This window comes from Psittacula echo, assembly GCF_963264785.1.
Source record: "Psittacula echo genome assembly, chromosome: 11".
In the NCBI taxonomy this organism is placed as follows: Eukaryota; Metazoa; Chordata; class Aves; order Psittaciformes; family Psittacidae; genus Psittacula; species Psittacula echo.
Genome location: NC_137746.1, coordinates 2,877,808 through 2,894,883, shown reverse-complemented (window position 1 = coordinate 2,894,883; position 17,076 = coordinate 2,877,808). Strand labels below are relative to the sequence as shown.

At 47.6% G+C, this 17,076-nt stretch overlaps 1 protein-coding gene across 1 annotated transcript in view; it reads right to left on the bottom strand.

The window, feature by feature from the left end:
• Positions 1-16,631, bottom strand: part of TCF7 (transcription factor 7) — a 61,401-nt gene extending 44,770 nt beyond the window's left edge. The window contains exons 1-3 of the mRNA XM_080626885.1: positions 16,280-16,631; positions 16,113-16,179; positions 15,655-15,761 (exon numbers count right to left, since the gene is read on the bottom strand). Of these exons, the coding sequence (XP_080483011.1) occupies positions 15,655-15,761; positions 16,113-16,179; positions 16,280-16,480 (375 nt within the window). The 5' untranslated portion in view covers positions 16,481-16,631. The remainder of the gene's footprint in view (positions 1-15,654; positions 15,762-16,112; positions 16,180-16,279) is intronic.
• Positions 16,632-17,076: the final 445 nt, after the last annotated feature.

The window sequence follows — 17,076 nt, the reverse complement described above, 5'->3', positions numbered from 1 at the left end:
CCCTCAAAAACAAGCTAAAATGCCACCCTCACATTAAAAAGCACTGGTTGGCAGTAACAATTAATTTCTTAACTGAAACCCGCCCAACTGTGTCCAAGTGTTTTAATTTGCCTATTGCTACAATATGCAAGGGAGCTGGCAGTAATGGATTTGCAATTAAAACTAAAACTGGCAAAGAAATCGCAAAGCTGGCAAAAGAGCTAATCTGCAAGCCATGATCACAAGATTACACAGTGTTTATGCACATGCTAATTACCCCAGTGCATCGCTGAGAATCACTTGTAGAAGAGAACACTGGGTTTACGTGATCTAAAGCCCTGGATCTGCACCGCCAGCCCAGCCAGCATCCTACCTACTTCCCACAGCTCCTGAGAGCCAGGAACACAAGGGGAATCACCATGGTCCTTGTGTGGAAGCAGGGAGCGGAGCAAGGGACAGGCATGGTCCTCATGGTGCCATTGCACACTGCAGCAGGGGAGGGATGGCAATCACCTCCCAAGCAGGTAAATGCCAGCGGTCATCAAAGGCCATGTCCTCAACTGGAACACAGAGCCCATTGGGGTGTAATTAAAGCCACCCTGAAGAAACTAGCACCCAGTTATTCACCCTCTTTACTTTCATCCTGCTGTCTCCTGTCTCTAAAAATAGTTATTCCAGCAGGTCCCTGGAGATCAGTGGGTTGCAGAGCCCATGCACATCAGAGCACACCCTGCACTGCAGCCACCGAGGGCACCCACTACCACGAGCATGAAACCTTGACAAATTACCCGCAAAGGGCAGGATGGGGAGAGAAAACGACTTAAAAGTGATCAAACATCCATGCAAATCATTTATAACAGAAAGTGACAGGGGTCAGGGGCACCGTGAAGAGCAATTCTGAACCACAGGAGAGAATTTCAAGGAGAAAAGAGAGTGGAAGAGTAGTCCCAGAATAAAGGGCTGCTGGGAAAACTGAGATTCTTTAATATATAGAATTAAGGATTGCCAGTATCCTCAGGGAGGAAATGCAAATGGGGTTCAGACCATTTTTTTCCATAAAAAATTAGGAAGGAGAAAGAATAGACTTTGAAGTTCAACATGTTAGTAAATGAAAGCAACAGCGAAGGAGACACAAAGAGAAAGCAAGCCCTGGACGCCCAGAATTATGTCTTAAACACTTGGTACTGAAAGACAGAACCTGAGGTGATGAGACTTCCCTTCATGCCACGCACAGATCCCAGAAAATCTCTAGATTAGAAACTGCCTGAGAAAAAAGTATTGCACAACAAAGGTAGGATGGAGTACAGCATTCAAATGGGATTCTTCAGGCCTTATTCAGCCAGGCCAGGATGACGAGGCTCGAGGAGCACATCAATGAAGACCTGGAGCACATCCCAGGCTGCTCTCAGATGCACAGAGCAGAGAAAGGATTTTGGGAGTGATCTTTGACTCTGTGGAATGCTGGTTGGAGCCAGTGCAGAAGGAGGTAACAGCTTATAGATATCTATGGAGATGTCAGAAATCCAACAGGCAGCACTACGAGGATTTGCAGGTTTGGCTGCACTGACAGGGCTGATCATTCTCAACACTCTCATGAAAGCTGGAAGGTTAGTCCAGGCTGCATGGAGGTAGTGAAGGACCAGAAGGACACTGTAAGGATATGCACAGCAATAGTCACTGCTGGGTCTGGCAGAGGGATGGATGGTCTTTGTGGTGACTTCTCAGAGGTATCACAGCCTTGCTTGGTGCTGGTAGCTGGCTGATGGGCGATTTGTATTTGGCTGATGGGCATTCCAACCTGTGTACTCGGGTAAGGCAATTACAGACCAAGTTCAACCCATCATTACTGGTGGCCGTGGAATGCCATGTGTCAGGAAATGGCATCCAACCATCACCGATGCAGATAAGTGCTATGGAGTTAATGAGTGCTACGGAAAGGGTGGTTCAAGGAAGAAGTGCTCCAAAACCTGCACTGGAGATTGATTTATCCATCCCACCTGTAATGCACTGCCAAGTAGTTAATAGTACATCCAGCTGCTGGAGTAACTGAGTGAATTCAGGAGGCCACAGGATAGTGGAGACAAAACACCATGATAAAGAGGAGATGATAGAACATTGGGTTCTTCAGATTATAAACTCTATGGCTCTTCCTTGCTCTGAGTGAGATGTGTGGACTCCTGAGTTTAAAGAATATAACACAACCATGTCATTTTTTCTTGGGTACTTTTGGGGTTTTTTTGTGTTTGGATTTTATTTTTTTCCCTGAAATTTGGGAGAAATTTCTCCTTATATCCAGAGGTTCATCTGACTTCCCTGTACTTGTTAGCCAGCACCTAAGCCAGGCTCTGCTGGTGGGGTCTGCCCTTCTGCCTTGCACAAGGAAAGCCCCAGATACAAACTGTTGCCTATTTAAAGTCATCTACAAACCAGTTTAATAAAAGCTGACTGCATCTGCTTCCATGTTATTAGTTCTGCCCCAAAACTCTGTTCCTGGCAACACAATGTTCCACGCTAATGAGCCAAATCTTCCCCTCCCATGGCAGTACTCCTAAACCTCCACACCATTCAGTTCACAAAGTTACCACCCTGTTTTCCCCTCGGGGGAGGGAAGGATTGCAGCTGCAGAGGGGGTTCTTCAAATAATATGAAGGCCAAAGATCTGTGGGAAAATCTGCTCTCAGACAAATAGCACTTGGGGGCATCTGCAGAGAGAACCAGCCCCTCTTTACTTCTGTCTGGGTCCCACGTCCTTCTGGCAGCAGAGTTTTTATGAACCAAGCTGCCATTAATCCCCTGCCAGTTCCTACACCCTACCATCCTCTGTGGGTAGACAGCAGAGTGGGAGATAATGCTGCAGGGAAGTGGTATTTACTTCAGCTGGATTTTGTGGCTTCATGGGAGTTTCTACTTGGGGCAGTTATTTCTCACCCGCTCCTGCTGCAAGAAGGAGGGATTTGGTGTAGAATAGGACAACTTTTCTCAGTTCCTTTTCCAGTGTATTTTCACCCATTCTTGCCACTCTTCTCCCTGCAGCACTGATCACAAGATCAATGGCGATGTGAGGTTATCACGCTGCAGTGATGCTGCTCAGATTAAAGAGACATCAGATACCTCTCATTACCTAACTGAAACTCCCTGCTAGACCTTTACAGAGACATGGTAATGCCTAAGAAGCTGGAGGACTCTGCTGCCTGGCAGACACCCCAAGGCACCCCGGCTCTCTCTGCCCACTGCCCCTGTAACTGAGATGCAGAAAGGGCTGGGATGCAGGGAGAGATGCACAGGATGCCTGGGATGCAGAGATTCAGAGCGGGATGGGATACAGAGAGAGCGGCACAGGATGCCTGGGATGCAGAGATTCAGAGAAGGATGGGATGCAGAGAATTGCACAGGATGCCTGGGATGCAGAGCTGCACAGGGCATGAGGCAGAGCCCCAGCCACCATGAACACATGTGGTCTTGGCCTCCGCACACTCACACCTGGAGCCTCCAGGAAGGAAAACTTCAGGCTTAGAAGTTGACACGGGCACAATTGATGGCTTTAATATCTCACAAATGGATGCACTCGCAAAACAGCCTTCCCTACCCCATTGTGCCGAGTTTCCTCATGCTTCTGAAAGTTGGACTGAACTCATCTGACCACCTCCTCTAATGCTTTCTGGTATAAACCTTTCCGCACCACATGCGACAGCAGCATCTCCCTGGAAAAGATTTCGTTTGCTTCAGACTTTGCCTCAAGCCATTAACTGACAAACTGGCAGCTAACTACTGTTAACAAATGATTTCCTAGAGATTACTGTTTAAGTAAAAAAGGTTCCAAGATAAATAGACTCATTCTTCATGACAAGGAATTTGAATTATGCATCCAGGGGTTTGGTACATGTGTCCAAAACCTCTGCTGTGCAGTCCTGGAGGTTGTTCTCATCAGCATGTTACAAGTGGGTAAATAAGAAATGACATTTTGTCCTCGGATTAATAGCACTGATTTGTGCGGCATGTGTATTTAAGACACGTTGGATCATCCAAGGCTCACTCCCACCCAGCTAATGCCACTCTATGAAACTACCATTCAGGCGGAGAAGGCAATTTGCTTTTAAAGGGAGAAAAGATGCCAATTGCCTTGAAGGAGCTGTGGTCTTGGGACCACCTGCAACCTGCTAAAACATGATGAAACTGCAATTTGTTTAATATCTTGAAGTAAATGGTCTACAGGCAGCACAGCTTACTTTTTTTGGCTAGTCCTTCTCTGATCACTTCTGGAACATCCCTTCTCACAGCAGCCTGGGTTGGATTTGATGTGGCTTTTATCCAGTACCAACGTAGCTTTCACAGAATCCCAGACTGGTTTGGGTTGGAAGGGACCTTAAAGCTCATCCAGTTCCAATCCCCTGCCATGGGCCTGGACACCTTCCACCAGACCAGGTTTCCCTGCAGTGCCCTCCAAACAGCGCTTACACATGAAATGATAAAGCTCCAAAACGCTCCTAAGGGAAACTGAGTCACGGCAAAACAAGCTCCTGCTGGATTGGGAGCAGGAGCTGGGATCAAACCACGCTCCCTCTGCTGCAGCCCTGCACAGCAGTTACAAGACTAGCCGGTTCCTCTGCTGTAAAACTTGGTACCATGCCTCACTTCTTACCTGATTTTGCGAGCATCCTGGGTTAACACATAAACAAGTGGTGCTACTCATGTTTGTGTATTTGACTATTGACATGTATCTGACAGGGCACCTGGAATCGCTCGGCTCCATATCAAACCAGCTCCCTGGGGAGCAGACAGGAGAGAGGCAGCTCCCACCCACAGCAAACACCAACGCTCCTGCCCGGAGCCAGGCATGGCACTGCTTTTAGAAGAGAATTTGGATGAAGAGTGATGCTTTTGGATACAGCAGCTGATCTTTCAGGCATTTATATGCAGATTCATGTACTAGATCAGTAGAAATACTGTAATTTTAAAACATTTTCTTTGGCCAAGTTTAAATCTATGCATGCAGTTATATGCTATTTCCAGTAAATGCCAATAACCAAGCAACTGGCATTGATAGATGAGGTAATTTTCTGTCCTCAAGCGTAGAAATGAGGTTTTTCCTACAACAACCCAGCTCAAGTGCTGTCAGAAGTCCCAGCCAGCACACATTTGGTGTTTGTACCTGAATTCTGCTCCCAGTAGGAAAAACAGAGTTCACCAGAATAGTAAAAACCTCACATTTCCAGATATATCCCTGGTTTTAGCTATCAAATTAACAGTGAAAAACACAAAAGGGCTTAGGCACGATGTTAACTACAAGCCAGAAACATTAAAAGCTTTTTAGCTATTTCTAAACACCAGTATCTGTTATATTGTACAGAGCATGAATGCTAACATGAGCCAAAATGTCTAAGCACTTGGTTGGAAATCTATCGTTACATCACTGCTGACTGTGTGTAGAAATGAATGCACTTACTCTATGAGGTTTAGATAAAATCACTGCCCTGTCAAAGTGTTCCCATGTCCCCTGGTCCAGCTGTTTTTAGAGTGCTATACTAGCAACAGCAAACACATTGCTCTCATGTCACTTTACAGCATTTGATCCTTCAGAGTCACTAACATCCTGCAAGAATTCAACTGATCCATCTAAAAACTTGAAGCCTGTTTCCACTGGAAAAGGGACAGACCCGGACGAGGGACAAAAGCTGCCCCTAAGTTAAAACAATGCCGAGAACAACTCTAAGCCTCGCAGTAAATCACTCTGAGTTGCACTGCTTGAAGAGCTTGTGTCCTGCCCCATTACAACCACAGCTCCATCTGATTTGAATGAAACTTCAGACTTCAGGATGTTCATGCCAGCTATTTAAGCAGCAATGTCATTTCTTCAGCACCCGATTACTGCATTCGCTACCACCACAGATTTTGCTTCAATTCCAAAAGCAAACTTATTTTGAGGAAATAGACTGTTTCCAACTGGCTTTTGAGGGACCACACACTTAAAACCCTGGCCAGGCTTAAACCTTCAGCCATCCTTGTGTTTGAGGCTGTACAACTCCAGCATCCCCATCTCTACTTACAAAAGAAACATGCAAACGAGATCAGCACTGAAGATTCAAACATTCTTTACAGAAAACTATCCCTATAGTGATGATTTCAAACAAGTAACCAGCTAAACCCGAACCAACAGCAAGAAAATCAAACCTGATGAGCTCTTCAAAAAGATCTCGAGCGATATCAGTTGGCAGGACTCTGTTGCCTATCCCAGAGCTACAGCGGCTTATCCCAGCCAAAGCCCAAAGCCAGGAGGCTGCATCCTTTCATATCGCCAAACAAAAGCCAAGTTCTGATCGCTGGGATGAGGAAGAACTTTTTTTGTTGGGGATACATTGCTGCATAATTACTGCAGATTTCATTTACTTTCTTTTGAATACTACAGCAGCTCAAAGGCTGGGTAGATGTCGCAGCTCCTCGTGCTACTAAAGCTCTAGTTTACATTTTGACAGTTATCACTCCAAAATACAGGGATGTGTGTGTCTATTGAAGGAAAAGAAAGTATTTCCATTGATAGGAGACAGGGAAATACAACTGATCCTGTCAAACTGACAGCAAAGAAAGAGTTCCATGTAAAATTAAACAAAATAAAAATGATTTACCCATTTTCTCAGTAAAATTTGAGTTAGAAACATGGGGATAAGATCCCAAGGGAACACCCCTGACCAAGGGACTATTCCTGGGACTAGAACGTGGAAAATTCCATAAAGCACGAATGCTGCTAAGAATACTCGAAAGTCAAAGCTTTCTGTGGGTGTGCATGCAGAGGGATGTCAACACAACTATTTCATGATCACCGAAATTGCTGCTAGCCTGCATCCTCTCCGGGTGGCTATTTTTAGGACCCGGCCTTTCATGTGGTATAATGATGTGGATTTTACAAGAGCATTTATAATGTGTTTCATATGGTGCAGAGTCCTGGAGAGATCACTTTATATCAGGGAAAGTCAAACAAAAAGGTTTGGGTGGGTTTGTTCCTTTACTTTTTATCTTCTATTATTCTGCTTCGGATTTGGGGTTCATGTGCATATCTGAATTGTGACAGCACTTGCTATCCCAAAGGAATGCTCAGCACAGACAGATGCGATCCCCCAAAACCTCACCTGGATTTCTGACTCCACATATTCCTTTGGACAGTTGGATTTCAAAGCTGGCAATGCCCCACTCCAAGTTATAGCAGGAAGCTAAAGCTCAAAGGCCAAACCTCGACCTCGGCTATGCTGGTGTCAGGGGTTGTGTGCTGCCTCCCACATTAGCTGCCCTTTCTTTTTTAGGGCAGAGTCACACAAAGCAAGGTCTGTGGATGATGGTGACTCCTCCTTGCTATCTCTGCTTCCACACCAGTACCTCCAGGCAGCAGCATGTAACGAGACCCAACTCATCAGCCTCTCCACGCTAAGAACAACGCTTTTTCATGTGGTAGATCTTCGGATGGTTTATTTCCTAAACATGAAAGCAGTCTCCGCAGTGCCATCTCCTCAGTGTCGGAATAAAAATTCCACATTCCCGAGCCTTCCTGAACATTTTGCTGGGAATAGCATCCTCCCAGCCCTCCTTCCACAGCGTGTTTATCACTGCAATCCCCTCATGCTGAGTCAAGCAGATTTTCGTGATCTTGGGCTTTCACATTTTACTTTTGTGTTAAGTCCCATCAGAGGAGAACCTTTGTTTACGCTCATGTCTGCTGTTCCTTGGAGCAAACCACAGCAGAACGCAAATTCAATATAGAGCAGACAAGCTGAATCACTTAAAAAAAGGAGCTTTTTTGGTCAGTCCATGATTACTGCGTAGCTCTTCAAGGCAGACGTGTACTTTGTATATTATAGTTCCAGATTCTCAATGGAACAAAGGAGACACTGTTGAGACATTTTTTTGCCTATCATTTAATCAAATGTAAAGTTGTTATAACCGGAGGGGAAAAGTGCTCCAGATTCTAGGATCCAGCTTTACTTTGGTTTCAAAAACTTACCACAGCATTGTTGAGTTTATTGTTTTCTTTAACAAAATACTAATTTTGGGACCCCATGAAACACAATGAACCAGATTCTTTTCCTTGCAGCTGAGCTGTCTTTAGCACAGAAGTGGTGGCCGGGAGAGGAGCAGTGGTTTAAAGCCACTTTAGTGACCTCTTGCCCAGCACCTCCAGCCAGCAGGATCCTCTGGGTGGGTACCATTAACTCTGCCATCTTTTGCCAACCCTCCTCATGCTCAGTATTGTCCAACAGTCTCACTTTCTCCATGAAACCACTTCACAGAGGCACTGGTGGTGAAACAGTCCTTCGTAACTTTGGGAATGGTCATAAATTATAAAGACCTAAAGGCAAAAAATCAGAGAGATCCCACGGGACAGAGCAGGGATAACTTGCTCCATAAGGAGGTGAAGGTGAGAGCTCTTTGTCCAAGATCACTGGGAGATGACCAAGAAAAGGATCCTGCTGTAATCAAGAGTCAGAAGCACATGATGTTGCAATCACTTCCTTAAAGATATGAAGTAGGTGGGTTTGTGAGCCAGCAGCATGTGCTGAATGGGCTATCCTGAGGTGAGAATGAAGACCTGATACTCACAGAGGGTTTGGCACAGACTTTGCAGGTTCCCAGAACAAATCCTCACCCACACCATGGAACACTCACCCTGTCTGAGGGCTGGAGGGAGCTGTGCCCGCCTGGACAGACCACTGGACAAGCCAGCAGACAGAGCAGCCGTTCGGGCTTTACTGATTCAGCTGGATTAAAACTGGAAACTCGGAAACGAACAGCTCTGTATCCTGTTACCAATCCTCTGAGTCACCCATCCTCCTACCAAACCTTTGTTTCATCCTCCAGACACACAGACTAATAATCAAGTTATCATGTTATGGAGGGATTTGGAAGAATAGCACATGAAAGACTCTGTGGGGAAGGGGGACTCACAGGTCCCAGCTTGGTACTACCCGGGATTTGGTCAGGCTTAGGAGTTTTCCCTGCTGCAATGTCTCTGCAAAGAGCTCAGGAAGCAACTTGTACATCCTCTCCTATTTCTGTGCCCTCCACCCACCACTGGTAAATGATGAGGTAAGAGCACATATACATCAGGCTGGGAGAGATGCTGATGTAAGCCATCTCCTGGCACCCAGAGCAGCGAGCTAGAGCAGCAAAGGCATGGGAAACCAAGAAAGTGCACAGCAAATGGAAGGAGAGGTGTTATGTGATGGTATGGACAGCCCAAAGCCTCGGAGAGGTGGGATGGAGAGAAGTTCCCGCAGCGGCAATGACCTCTGCAAGAGGATGCCTGGCATCTAGTCCCTCTTCAAATCAATGCAACAGATGAGAGGAGACAATCCTTAAGGATTTAACTCACACATGGTGGAGGAGATTTTAGTAACTTAATGGTAGCATGTGCAAACCTGCCCTGTCTAGCACAGCCTCCTGTGAGCATACACGAGGTCTTTACTTCACCTTCCCTATGGTGAACTAGTGAGGGGCTCAAAGGCCAACTTGTATGAAATCACTCAGTGATCCTACGAACTGTGGATGTGACATTAATAGCAATCTGTAGATGTTTCCTCCAAACTGCTGAAGTTTCTCAGTACTTCACTGTGCTCTACCAATAACCATCATGCCTTATACATGCAGACACACATAGTCTGGACCAGAATGCAATGTCAGGCGTGCAGTTCACACCACCCATATCCTGAAAACCTGCTTCACTTGCAGATCATGCTAAAGATAGAGAGGGATACAGCCTGTGATTAGGATCTGGCCTTTCACAGATGATCTGTGAGAGCACTCAAGAGAGTCATCTCCACAGAGTCTACAATGGCTGTTTAGTCACAGGAACATGCGTGGTTGCTTGAACGGGTACATTGGAACAGCAAACGCCCGCACTCCCTTCTCCTGGTTAAAGCACATGCCATGTGCTGCTCAACCCCAAATCACTTTGTACTTCACAGTTACAAATTCAAATGTATTAATCATTAACATGGAGGAGCTTTGGGAGCTTGGGTTGATGTGAGGGTTTTGCTTTTCTCTCCAAATTCTCAACCAGTTGAGCTAATAGCACTTCACAAACAGCAACAGCTGGAAGCTTGCAGGAACGGCGCCTTTACCATACACATCTCATAGCAACTCCCCACTGACAAAGCATCCCATGCCAGGGAAGCCAGTTCCAGGGTAGACTGTGAAGGAATCCCAGTGGGAGAGCAGATACTGTTGAACTGTCTGAATCACATGCACACTCATTCACATGCACGGATTTACATAAAACTTGGGTTTTTGCTTCCCTGTGACATTTCTCCTTCTCTTTTTTGCCTTCCCAACCATTTTAAAAATAAGGTTATATTAGACCACACACAGGCAGTGCTGTATCATGTCACTGCTTCTTAAGCAGAACTCTCTAATTTATTTCAAAGGGAAGTTCTGCTTCAAAATTGAGGGTGTGATATGAACTCAGAAATTAACACAAGAATTTTCCTTGGGGGGGAACCAAGGCTGAATCAGACATGCAATAAATGACCTTGGAAGCCCTGTGCCTTGGTACATCCACCTATCCACCACCATGCTTTAATAGAAAAAAGTTATTTTCACCATTACCCTATTTCAAGTTAGGTAGAAGAGCTGGAATCAGTGGATTCACTCTGGTCGGGAGGGAACAAGTTACTCATCTGTGTATCTGCCAGGACATCCATGAGCAGGCACTGCACTCCAAACGCTTTCTGCTGGGAACATAACAATCTACAGGGAGAGAGCACTGTCCCAGTGAGGTCCCACAGCACAAGCCCCACGCCAGGGAACCTGGCTGGGATGCTGCAGGCGCTGCTGGGAATGTGCAGAGCTACCGGTGGCTTGCAGCTGCCCTCCCTCCATGCACCACATCTGGAGAGGGATGCAGCAGCCCTCTCACGCACAGCAACAAATCCCTATCACATGGCGGCTCCAGGGAGTTTTCCCACTGGATTCAACAGGATCCGAACTCAACACAAGAAAAAGCACCACTAAACCATTGCCCTGACAGTGCAAGCTGGGACATAAAGAAAGACCTTCGCACAGAAGCAGCTGAGCTGCAGATTTCCTTCCACCAACTGCTGCGGCGGCAACAGCCTCCTCCTGCAAAGGGATGGAGCAGCACCACGTCCCAGAGCTCAGCTGCTTCTGTCAGTGAAGGGCAGCAGGAGGATTTCAGCTCCATGCTTTTTGACCTCACTTTAGACATGTGGGACCTGTGGCCCCAGGCCAGCAGTAACTGCACTTTCATCTTGCCCTGCCCAAGGGGACATTTCAAACCCTCTGAGCAGGAACCAAGCTCAAGATGCTCGCTGGACCACAGGGACCAGGCTCTGAACACTGGAACCTGCAGCCGCATTTGGGGACTTGAGATGTGCAGAGCTTGGGAAGGTACCACCACCCTTCTGCTCCTGCATCAGCTCTTGTTAGACAGCTTCATAATTAAGAAAATGAGGTAGTGTCTGTTTTCCAAAGAAACTGAGGCTCTTGGATCTCTTTTCTCACACAGACAGGAAGTCCAGTGCCTCAGCTTTATATATAGAACCTTTGAATTCTGCCTGCATACACCTCACACAACAGAGGTGCACAGAAGGTGTGAAGAGCTCCCCTGGGAGCTCTGCCATCGACTGGAGCGGGGAGAGCTTGTGCCCTACATACAGGGCAGCATGGCTCATTCCCCTCTTTTATAAACCTATTTACAAAAGGAACTTAAAGGAACTTATAAGTGCTCCTTCTACCATATAACTACCACATGGTACAAGATATAACAATGTTCAGAAAACCCCCTCGGGTCTAAACTCAATTATATAACTGCAGCAAGAAAAATATTTTAATCTGATCAAAGTGTTAACATGTTTGACCATGTCTGACCTCTAATGTTTGTAACCACCTAAAAGGCTGATGTTCTTACTAAGGATGTACTTTAATTTGATTTAAAGTCATTTGTACTATTTAAAAAAAGGATATAGTTTTATGATTTTTTATTTCAGTTAGAAAAACAGTTCCTCAGCTTGTCAGTATTCTTTGGAAGTTTCTTGCAGATTTTTAACTGGTAAATTATTATATTCCACTCAAGGAAAAGCTGGACTTTGCAAGCCAGGAGAGCCAAAGCAGAGCTACAACCAACCACATATGCGAGACCGGAGTGACGGGTGAGAAACGGTTCTCCTGGTGCCTTGCAAAGTTCTGAGCTTTCAGATGCATGCACAGGCTCCTTCTTCACCCCCAGCCCTCCCTTCCCTCTTTGATAGCTTCACTGCCAGGCCGGGCTACTTGTGCATGCCCAAACAGCATCATTACAGCTGAACTACCCTAAATTCGTGCTTGCCACCTGGAGCAAAGGTGGCCACTGAGCCCAATGCGCAGGATCTGCCCACTGCAGGGTGGCTCCTGCCACATCCTGCTGCTCGCTGAAGACATCAACTGGGCTTGGCCTTGCTGCTGCTGTTAGGTACCCAGACATGTCCAGTGCATCATTTCAGAGCGAGATCATACAATCACAGGCTGGGACCTTAAAACTCATCCAGTTCCAACCCCTGCCACAGGCAGGGACCCCTTCCACTAGAGCAGCTTGCTCCAAGCCCCTGTGTCCAACCTGGCCTTGAACACTGCCAGGGATGGGGCAGCCACAGCTTCTCTGGGCACCCTGTGCCAGCACCTCAGCAACCTCACAGGGAAGAGCTTCTGCCTAAAAGCTTATCTCAATCTCCCCTGTTCTGGCAGGTTAAAACCATTCCCCTTGGCCTGGCCCTACAGGCCCTTGTCCAAAGCCCCTCTCCAGGTTTCCTGCAGCCCCTTTAGGCACTGGAGCTGCTCTAAGGTCTCCCCTTAAGGAGCCTTCTCTTCTCCAGGCTGAACCAGCCCAGCTCTCTCAGCCTGGCTCCAGAGCAGAGCTGCTGCAGCCCTCACAGCATCTCCATGGCCTCCTCTGGACTTGCTCCAACAGCTCCACATCCCTCTTGTATTGGAGGCCCCAGAGCTGGACACAGGTCTGCAGGGGGGTGTCTCACAGCACGTAAATAACGTAAGTGAGTGTGTTTTGGTAAAAAGAGGCAATTTTGGCTGGGGAGATGCGGAGAGCCCAGCAGGATGCTGGGGTGAACAGAGGAACAGTTAGCAGGCCATAACCACCTCAGGGAAACAAAAGTGATGCTGCTGAGAAAATGAGAAAGAAAAAGAGGAAAGCAGCACACTGGTACCACTGGCACCAACACCCACCCGGGCTGGCTCCAGCACCACTCACAGCATCCAGCTGCGGTCTGGAGAGAGCCCCCAGAGCAGAACTGTGGTTTTACAGTGAGTCGCAGAGTAGGGTTCAGCCCACAGCCTCGGCGCCGGCTGCCCTTCATCTACAGTCGTATATTCTGTTTTTCAATCAGGTAAATGTAAAGCCCTGACAGTTTGCCAAAGTACTCCTGGGTTAATTCATTTAATTTTTAGCTTTGGAAGGCTCTGAACTTCATCCCGGCTGCAAACACCCGTTTCCAGGAAGCATCATTAACCAAAATACAATCTCTGCTATTGAGCGCACCCACGAGTGTGGTACATAATGCCATTCACTCACACAACCCTCCTCTCCGACTCTACTTTTGCTGAAGTGTTAATTAAACACGCTTCTATAGATGGTGAAGTATCTGCAATCTTCGGTCACAGATCTGACCTCCTCAATTACTGGAAACAGCCATCAGATTATAGCCCACAGTTCACACAATATACACAGCAGCAATAAATCTATATGAAAGCAATACACAATTTACTACGATAACCTTTGCATAGTCAATATAAATACAAGACAAAATTGCCCAGCTATTCCAATACTGGAATAGCTATAATACCAAGTCAAAAACCACAAGACCAGCCTTTATCTGAGGAAGAATCTTCCCATGTCTGTTAGGTTGTGAGTTAAAAGTCTGTTAAATCAGTTTCTTAAGGCACGCAACAAACCACCACAGGATCAGAATGGGCCTCAGTGAAACCAGCTGGGGCAGGGGATGATTTCCGTGGTTCCCAAGGGGATAGAATCATTCCCTCTCTTCTACTTCATTGACCCCCTTTGAGTTCTGCGCTGTCTATTTACTCCTGCTCTGACAGGAACCACTTGGGTTTTTATTACATTATCAAGGGGAAAAGCGATTCACAAGCCACAATCTGCTTTTAACCCTAATTGCTAATAAATAGACTATTGCACTTCGTGGCCCATCTAGTAAGGGTTGAAGATTAAAAGAAATATTCCATTACAAAAAAGAGTTGCTGTGCTAATGTAACTCTGAACTTACCCAGATTCTATACTAGGGAGCAAACTAAACATGTTCAAATAAGACAGATTTAATAGATCAGACATTTACAAGGAAGAGAGCAGCTTAATATTTTAGGAGGGTGAGAGGGATATCTGGTACCGGGATGAAGGGACACAAAGGTGGGAAGCAACAGGAGAAATGCTTATTTGGATTACAACAACATACACTGGCCCTGTCTTGCGAACACATCTTTCCTGGCTGCAAACCCAAGGAAGACTCCAAAATTTAGCGACAGATCCTCAAAACTAACTTCAGCAAAGTTCCAGCAGTCCGCAGGCATGGCAATCTGTACCCCCAAGAAAGGCTGTGCTGGGGTTGAGGCAGGCTCATGGAGGCACCCATCTCCTGTGACCCAGGCCAGCAATGTCGGCCTGCAGGGCACAGCAGCGATTCCCACAAACAATATTTCATCTCACTTTAACTTGAGTTTCACACGCCACAATCCATCACTTTTTCACAGCACCAGTTTAACATCCTACCCCTCCAGCCAACAAATGACTGAAGTTAAGCACAATATTATGTATTCTTTTCAACCTTATCCCTTTAAAAGTGAAAAACTAAACCCGAAATAAACCAAACAATGTTCTGTTCTCATTTATTGATTGCAAACAGAATCATGTCTGAAATGAACGCAGCAATGCCGGCTCCCCAGGAGCAACATGAGCACCAAGCGACTGCTGCAATGTCGTGACATGATTTTCTGGAGTTCTGATAGAGATGGCGATGGGAAAAGACAGCTTTTGTAGAAAAGCCTTTAGTTCAATTATTCAGACAGCAAAACTTGTAAGCACGAGAATACAGAGTTACTAAAGCTGATTTGACCCAAGAGGGAAAAACCTTCATAGAAAGAAGATGGGAACAGTCCTCCAGCAGCATGAAGCCTTTTCCTAAATACCTCTATTGCCATTTTAGAAGCACAAGATCCACTCTCTGGACCATCATCCACAACAGCACCCTACCTAAAGCAGGCCAAACCCTGGCCATGTCACAAGCAGATACACCAAACTGAAGTCGAGCTGTGGGACATATCCCTGAACACAAACACCAGAAGCTGCTCGCCTCCAAAGCCAGTGACCCAGAAAAAGGAAGGGGCACTCTTACATCATTTTTTGATTTGACTGCTGTAAAGTAAAGGCAAACCTAGAGGATGGGGAGACTGGAAAAGAAGCTCCTCCAGCAAATTCGGAGCGAGACAGGCACTTGCTGCCAAGCACCTCTCCCCCTTCCCATTCTTTCTCCCATTTAGACAGAGCAGTGCTCAGGCATTTTAGGAACCAGGCTGCAATGTGTCAGGCAAAAAAAGCCCGCACGATACCTGCAACACACTTCAGCAGTGCGAGAGAAGACACGAAACTTCTCCATACAGAGAGGATAAACTCACCAGCGGTGACATGGATCCATTTGGCAGATACGGATCTGAGAGCATGAGGAAGGGGTAGCCAGAGTACGCAGATCCTTTATACATCCCTGGGTCCTGATGCTTCATACCTGTTAAAGTTAAAGTTCTCCATCAAAACTCACTTTACGACAGGTGACTCCTCTGCATGTCGGGGCCCACCATAAAGGTTACAGTGCGGTTCTGGGGAGTCTTTTTGATCTGTATCCTTTGGAAAGGGTGTTTGGAGGGGTGCTAGGGTCCCACGGGGGTGCACTGGGAAGCCTCAGTGCTGACAGGAGCAGCGTTCCCATGAGGGCCATGGCGGCCAGGCCGGCATCTCTCACCCCGGGGTGGTGAGGTCGGGGACCGGAGGAGCTCACCCACCGTGGGGATGGCAAGCACTTGGATGTGGGACACAGACACACACACACACACAGAGAAAGGGGATCGCTGCGACTAACCATCATCCATGTGGTCGGGCAGCTTTTCCTGGTAAGCCCTCTGCGGATCCTGCACCCTCCTGACGGCCTGCACAGGGAGAGACACAGACGGGCATTGCGGGGCGGCGGGCAAACGGGCGCGGGGCGGGAAGGGCGGGAGCGCGAGGGTGGGGGGGCGCCCGGTTTACCTCAGGGTCGGCGGCTGCGGCGGCGGCCGGGCTGCCGGTCCCCTCGGACTCGTTCACCAGCGAGGACTTGAGGTCGGCCAAGTCGCGCTCCGTGAAGGCGTTCTCGGGGATCTTCTCCTCCTGCTCGCCCTCGTCCTTGAAGGCCAGCATCTCGTCCGTGGCCCCCAGGTCGTCCCCGCCGCCGCTGCCCAGCTGCGGCATTTTCCTCACGCCGCTCCCTCACGGGCCGCGCAGCAACTTTCCCGGTGAGTATTGTTCTCCGGCGCCCGATCGAGCCCTTCGCAATTATGAGGTGGGTTTTTTTTTCCTGCTCCCTCAATCTCTCTCTTTTTTTATCTTAAAATAATAAAAAAATCGCTCTCTTCAAATTTTTCTTTATAAAGTTTCTGGTTTTTTCCTCCTTTCCAACTTTTAAACTTTTTTCCCTTTAATTTCCCCCTTCCAAATTCCCTTTCAAATCCTTTCTTTGAAAAAATAATTTAATACTATGATTGTTTTTCCTTCTTAAAGCTTCCCCCCCTCCTTCCTTTCCCTCCCTTCCCCGGCGGCCCGCGGGGGCTCGGCAGGCTGCGGGCGGGCGTCGCGGGATGCCGGGCTGGGCTGGACCGGACCGGCCCCCCGCTTCTCCGTGCCGCCGCCGCCACCGCCCCCCCCCCCCGCCGCCCCGGCCCCTCCGAGCCCCGGAAAGTTGCCCTGTGAGCAGCGGGCGCCGGCGGCACCGGAGGCACGGAGCGGCCGGTGGCTGTGTGCGAGCGCGGCGGCGCGGCGGGCGAGGGCTGCCGGCATCAAAGCGGCCG